Here is a 6,726-nt window from a genome sequence, read left to right on the forward strand (position 1 = left end):
GTGTGTGTGTGTGTGTGTATGTGTCTAGCCCCGTTACTTCCACTCTAGTTCCCACAATGCACCCTCAATTTGCACATCTTCACGTGCGTGTGAGCGCCGAAGCTTCCCGCGGGGACATCGGTCGGCCAGTTACTCCTGAAACCCGGCTGGGAGTCGAGCTGCCGCGGTGCCCCTGAGCAAGGCGCCTCTCTGCCTCTCTGCTGCTGCCGATTCGGAAAGCAGATTAAAAGCACAGGAAGCTGTACCTTCTACAGAGATGTCCTGGATGGCGAAGCGGAGGATGATGGTCCAGATCATTCCCAGGGTCATCTTGGCGTTTCCGTCAACGATTTCTGCCCGACAACAAAAAAAGAAAAAGAAAAAGAAAATGGCTTCAGATTCACTCTGGATTACAAACCTCGTCCGTCGCTGCCCGTTTTACAACCTTACATCTGTTATTTCATTTAATAACGCCAGCACACCCACACACAGCTACAGCTTCCAAGTGAGCTGCTTTAACAAAAAAAATAACTTAATTCCCAGAAGATATAGAATACAGATTTAATCCATTTGTACATTTAATCGGTATTTAATCAATTGAAGAACATCCACGTATTGTGTGCTCTGTGAAGGTGTGTGTAGTAAAATCAATGTTGGATTCGTAATGCTGATACAATACAAATAGTTGGTTATTTAAAAATCAGATATATCAGCCAATATATTTAAAAAAAAAACGAATCCAGAAACGCGTTACAAAACAGATTTCCCCAACATTAGTAATTTGTAGTTATTTATGATTTCTCACTAAAATAGTAGGATATTAACATAAAAAAGTTCTTTAACTTAAAGTGCTTTGAACAAAAACCCACTGACTATAACAAAATAATCAGTGTGTCCAACAGGGACGTTGTAGAGCGTCCTCTGGTGGACAGACTATGCAACACATCACTAACAGGGACGTTGTAGAGCGTCCTCTGGTGGACAGACTATGCAACGCCATCACTAACAGGGACGTTGTAGAGCGTCCTCTGGTGGACAGACTATGCAACACCATCACTAACAGGGATGTTGTAGAGCGTCCTCTGGTGGACAGACTATGCAACGCCATCACTAACAGGGACGTTGTAGAGCGTCCTCTGGTGGACAGACTATGCAACACCATCACTAACAGGGACGTTGTAGAGCGTCCTCTGGTGGACAGACTATGCAACGCCATCACGAAACAGGGACGTTGTAGAGCGTCCTCTGGTGGACAGACTATGCAACGCCATCACGAAACAGGGACGTTGTAGAGCGTCCTCTGGTGGACAGACTATGTAACGCCATCACTAACAGGGACGTTGTAGAGCGTCCTCTGGTGGACAGACTATGCAACACATCACTCATAACATGGTTGACAATCAGTTTTTATTTTATTTCGTAAATTTTAATTTAAGAGAATCATTGTGATTATAAATGATTCTGATGAATGAATTTTTTTTTTTTTTAAATATCGGCCATTATAAATGCCGATACCGATAGTTCGGGAATGTCTAATATCTGCCGATAATATTGGCCCGCCTATATATCGGTCGAGCTCTAATATGTTTATCATCATTTAACGACATGAACAAATTCTTTTAACAATTTATCGTTTTCAAATTGAAATCGAGATTTAAGAGAATACGATTAGCTAAATCGTGAAGATGTGATAAATCGAATGTGCAATATTTAGTTAAATGTTATGTGTAACATGTGGTTTGACTATTTGTTCCCGTTTTTAATTGTTATACTATAGAACTATGTTCCCGGCATAAAGATAAAGAGCAGTTTTGATGGTGTCTCATGGTATAATGTTCCATGACATTTTATAAAAAATACAAAATCGCAAAACCATTTGTAATCACAGTGTCTGAGAGAACAATCCCAATTAGACTTTTGTCCCCCCGTTAAATCGTTAAAGCCCCAATCTGCAGGGACAATATTTGCAGTGAAACTTTCTAAATATCATTATGGCAGATTCCCCACCGCGGTCCTCGGACGTTTGGCAGGTGAAAGAGGACAAACAGGACAGGACAGCGGGTCGTGTGCAATGTAGTTGGTAGGTAGGTATGTAGTGGGGGGGGGTCACATTCCACTCGTGGTTTAAACGCATACAGCACAGACTCTTCATCCACCAGTCCTTTCATGCTTTCACTGGTTTATCAGCGCCACTCTCACTATCAGCTGGGACTGTGACCCACTTCACATTCCTTGCTTTGTGCATTCGTGTGCTGAAGAAGCCAAGTGGCACATTTTAAAACACTGTTAAATTTATTGTGGTACATGTCTCCAAATTCTTATAAAAGCTAAAATATGTTTGTGGTGCGAGTTAGCAAGAGTGTCTTTTTCCACTGCCATGCCTCCGCAAATCTGTACTTTAACTTACTGCAAAAAGGTTTAAAAAAAAAAAGTTCAAACGGGGGTTTGAGTCGCTTTAAACAATCTCTGGAGGACCTCCACCACTCTCATCCGTCACCACCAAACCTCCATTTTTCCCTCTTCCATCTTTTATTTTGGCATTTTTCTCTAAGACAGCTTTCCAGTAGATGACATTTAGTGGGCTGTTTTTATAGAAGGCCAGAAAGTGTTCACAACGTGTGTGTGTGTGTGTGTGTGTGTGTGTGTGTGTGTGTGTGTGTGTGTGTGTGTGTGTGTGTGTGTGTGTGTGTGTGTGTGCAGGATTGCAGTATTTTGGGCAACTTTGTCTCAATGGTCAGCAGTATCATGTGGCGGAAATGTCCCGTTTGTCCTGATAAAGCAGGAGAAAGGTTACCATCCTGCAGGTCCTGTATAAGGCACATCACAAACATTTCTGCACACTTGTATGTGCCAATTTCAAATTGAGTTGCTGAGCATTTGATTTTAACACTTGTACCCGGGTTACTCTGTGCTCTGAAGGCATGAGAAGATTAGGAGACAATAGGCACCTTAGCACAGACATGTAAAAGCCCCCCCCCCCCCCCCCCCTACTAAGGGCAGAGCACCCAGACTGAAAGAGATGCTAAATGTGTTGTTTTGTGTCTACCATTTTTGGGACCGTTATTGCCACTCTTCATTTTAACCCCAACCGGTCGTCAGACACCGCCTACCAAGAGCCTGGGTCTGGGTCTGGGTCTGGGCCTGGGTCTGGGTCTGGGTCTGGGCCTGTCCGAGGTTTCTGCCTAAAGGAAGTTTTTCCTCGCCACTGTCGCACTGCTGTTTGCTCTGGAGGAAACTACTAGACCTGTTGGGTCCTTGTAAATTCTGGAGTGTGGTCTAGACCTGCTCTATCTGTAAAGGGTCTCGAGATAACTCTAGTTATGAATTTATACTATAAATAAAATTGAAAGTATTGTGTTCACTCTGGAGATAGAGGCTGTCTGACTCCTGCCCAAAGCAGATCCACTGGCACTCCTCTACAGATATTAGACTAAACACCATACTAAATATTACAGGAAACCACTGAAGAAAGCCTGATGACGGATCCATGTTCTCGAAGCCAAGTTGTTGGGCAATCTGGATTTAAATTACTAATACTAATGTTATTGCATTTTCTTGGAATATTACTTTAGCCGCAGCTGCATCTTGATGGGGGGGCGGGGGTGTGAATGCATGCTTACCCTCTGCTCCAATAGAGACCAGCTTGACTCCTTTGCTGGCGATGAAGTCCAGGGCTTTATTAACATTGTTAATCTTGTGCACCCTCATCTTGCCTCGCTCAGGCTTGGGTAACCGTTCGCCTGCGACACACACACACACACACACACACACACACAGTTAGCGTGTTTCCACAGGCTCAGCAGAACACCACTCGGTTAGGACAGTTAAAGTTACAGCAGGGACCTCGAAGTGGCTCACAGCAGAAAACAAAGTGAAGTCAATGTGAAAAAGGAAACCAAATTTCATTACGGGATGACAGCAGTTTAAATGTTTATCTACTACGCCACAGGAACGGTTTCCCTGCTGCAACAACCTGCAATTAAACACAAGAACCCTCGAGAGAAGAGCTGTCATTCAGTGACAGATGTGTAGCAGGGTGTTCCCGATGGGTTTCTGAATGCCTGTGATCCAAAATGAGGTTGAAACTGAGAGTGACCTCGCCCTGGAATGGGCAGAGACATCCTTAGCATCTGAAAATATTGTGATTGACAGCTAAGAGACAGCTTTGAAAATTAGACCACGGCTCAGTGACGAGAGAGAGAGAGAGAGAGAGAGAGAGAGAGAGAGAGAGAGAGAGAGAGAGAGAGAGAGAGAGAGAGAGAGAGAGAGAGAGAGAGACACTTTGACTTCTAACAATCACTCCAGCAGGGGACCCCAAACTTCCCTTTCCCTGAGTCACATCAACCAGCTCCGACTGGGGGATCCCGAGGCGTTCCCAGGCCAAGTTGGAGATATAATCCCTCCACCTAGTCCTGGGTCTTCCGAGGCCTCTTCCCAGCTGGACGTCCCTCCACCTAGTCCTGGGTCTTCCCCGAGGACCTCCTCCCAGCTGGACGTCCCTCCACCTAGTCCTGGGTCTTCCCCGGGGACCTCCTCCCAGCTGGACGTCCCTCCACCTAGTCCTGGGTCTTCCCCGGGGACCTCCTCCCAGCTGGATGTCCCTCCACCTAGTCCTGGGTCTTCCCCGGCGTCTCCTCCCAGCTGGATGTCCCTCGACCTAGTCCTGGGTCTTCCCCGAGGCCTCCTCCCAGCTGGACGTGCCTGGACCACCTCCCTAGGGAGGCGCCCAGGAGGCATCCTCACCAGATGCCCAAACCACCTCATTTCAATACTGACCAACATGACTGGGATTAGGACCCTAATTCCAGCTGTATTAGTTTCATTAAAACAGGGTCTTCCTGACCCTGATGTGGGGGTGCTCGGAGGTTGTACAGACCTGCGATGACCTCCAGCAGCAGCATCAGCTTCAGCCCATCCCTGAAGTCCTCCTCGATGTTTTCGATCTGCGTGCCGGACTTGCGCAGGTGGGAGTTACACCACGCCGTGAAGGTCTGCACAGAAACAGGAGACAAACGGTGACTATTCAGAGCCTGGGCTGCGTTTTTTTTCTTCACCTTTTATGACAATAAACCACTTTGAATCGAGAATGAAAGAAAATGAAATTCAATGGGACAGGAAGGGAGGTCAGGGAGTTGCTTTAGATAAGACAGGAAGTAGCTGAAGACAAGGGGAGGAGACACACGCCACGATACAATACCTACAGCTAAAAACTGCTAGTGATGTCAAGAACAATTTATAATATATACGTCAAAAAGAAAATGTGTGGTTGGCAGATAAAATGATGAATAAAACAACTTTAGGTTGCTATAGTGAACACACACAACCCTAATTTCCATCTAAATAATAACACATTTTTTACTTTCTCTCTTCCCATTTCTCATCCCTGCTCTTCTTCACACTCGTGTGACACAAGATCTTAAATCATTCCAACTATAAAATACAAAAAGCAGCCCCCCCCCAAAGTACATCCCATTTGTTAAACTGCAAAACTTAGAAATGGATCCCCTGTGATATCTGAAAACCAGACAGGAATCAAACTGATAACTTGTAATTAAATATCAGGATGGTGCAGCAAACCCCAAACAGACATCTGGGGAAACACACACACACACACACACGCACGCACGCACACACGCACACACACGCACGCATGAATCCAACACATCAATAGCTGGTTGGAATCCATGTTTTAGTGCTTCTGGTTAGCCCACATTCTTCAGAAATGTGTTTTGAATCATGTCTTTTTTCATAGTGAAGGAGTTCAGAGCAGAGAGGAAGGCCCGGGACGGCGGAGAGCTTTGTCACGCCACGCTACAAAAATCTCAGTTATGGCTCATCATCAATCAGCGTGCCAAAACACTTCGGAAAAAGGCAAGGGACCAAAAATAGATGTTTAACGTCTGGGATGCACTAGAGACCGACAGATACAAATAGTTTAAATAAAAATCTGATATAAAAAAAATAGAAATCCAGAAGAAGAAAAAAAATTCCAGAAACGCATTACAAGAAATACACAGATTTTACATTAGTTATTTGTAATTACTTATGGGTTCTAAAATATGATAATTTGTTTTATTGTCGCAACAGAACAGAGGAACATCAAAATATAGAAAAGTTGTAATAAATAAAACTTAAGATATTATGAAACTTAAAGTCCTTTGAACGAAAACACATTAACAAAATAATAATCAGTGTTGCCAACAGGGACAATGTAGAGCGTCCTCTGGTGGACAGACTATGCAACGGCAACACTAACAGGGACGTTGTAGAGCGTCCTCTGGTGGACAGACTATGCAACGGCAACACTAACAGGGACGTTGTAGAGCGTCCTCTGGTGGACAGACTATGCAACGGCAACACTAACAGGGACGTTGTAGAGCGTCCTCTGGTGGACAGACTATGCAACGCCATCACTAACAGGGACGTTGTAGAGCGTCCTCTGGTGGACAGACTATGCAACGCCATCACTAACAGGGACGTTGTAGAGCGTCCTCTGGTGGACAGACTATGCAACGCCATCACTAACAGGGACGTTGTAGAGCGTCCTCTGGTGGACAGACTATGTAACGTCAACGGTCATAACATGGTAGACCGATTTTATTTTTTAAATATTCATCAGAATCATTGTGATTTTTTTATTTTCAAATCAACCATTATAAATGCTGATACCAATAGATTGGGAAATGCCTAATATCGGCCGATAATATCGGCGCAAGGCAACTGTTCCCTGGTGTGTGTGTGTGTGTG

The 6,726-nt window shown here is 44.7% G+C and overlaps 1 protein-coding gene across 6 annotated transcripts in view; it reads right to left on the bottom strand.

The window, feature by feature from the left end:
* actn4 (actinin, alpha 4) overlaps nucleotides 1-6,726 on the bottom strand; it is a 73,561-nt gene that overhangs the window by 24,079 nt on the left and 42,756 nt on the right. For all 6 annotated transcript variants that reach the window (XM_032507380.1, XM_032507373.1, XM_032507378.1 and 3 more), the window contains exons 2-4: nucleotides 4,856-4,970; nucleotides 3,600-3,719; nucleotides 246-332 (exon numbers count right to left, since the gene is read on the bottom strand). In XM_032507380.1, coding sequence (XP_032363271.1) covers nucleotides 246-332; nucleotides 3,600-3,719; nucleotides 4,856-4,970 — 322 coding nt within the window. The remainder of the gene's footprint in view (nucleotides 1-245; nucleotides 333-3,599; nucleotides 3,720-4,855; nucleotides 4,971-6,726) is intronic.

This window comes from Etheostoma spectabile, chromosome 3 (assembly GCF_008692095.1).
Source record: "Etheostoma spectabile isolate EspeVRDwgs_2016 chromosome 3, UIUC_Espe_1.0, whole genome shotgun sequence".
Taxonomy (NCBI): domain Eukaryota; kingdom Metazoa; phylum Chordata; class Actinopteri; order Perciformes; family Percidae; genus Etheostoma; species Etheostoma spectabile.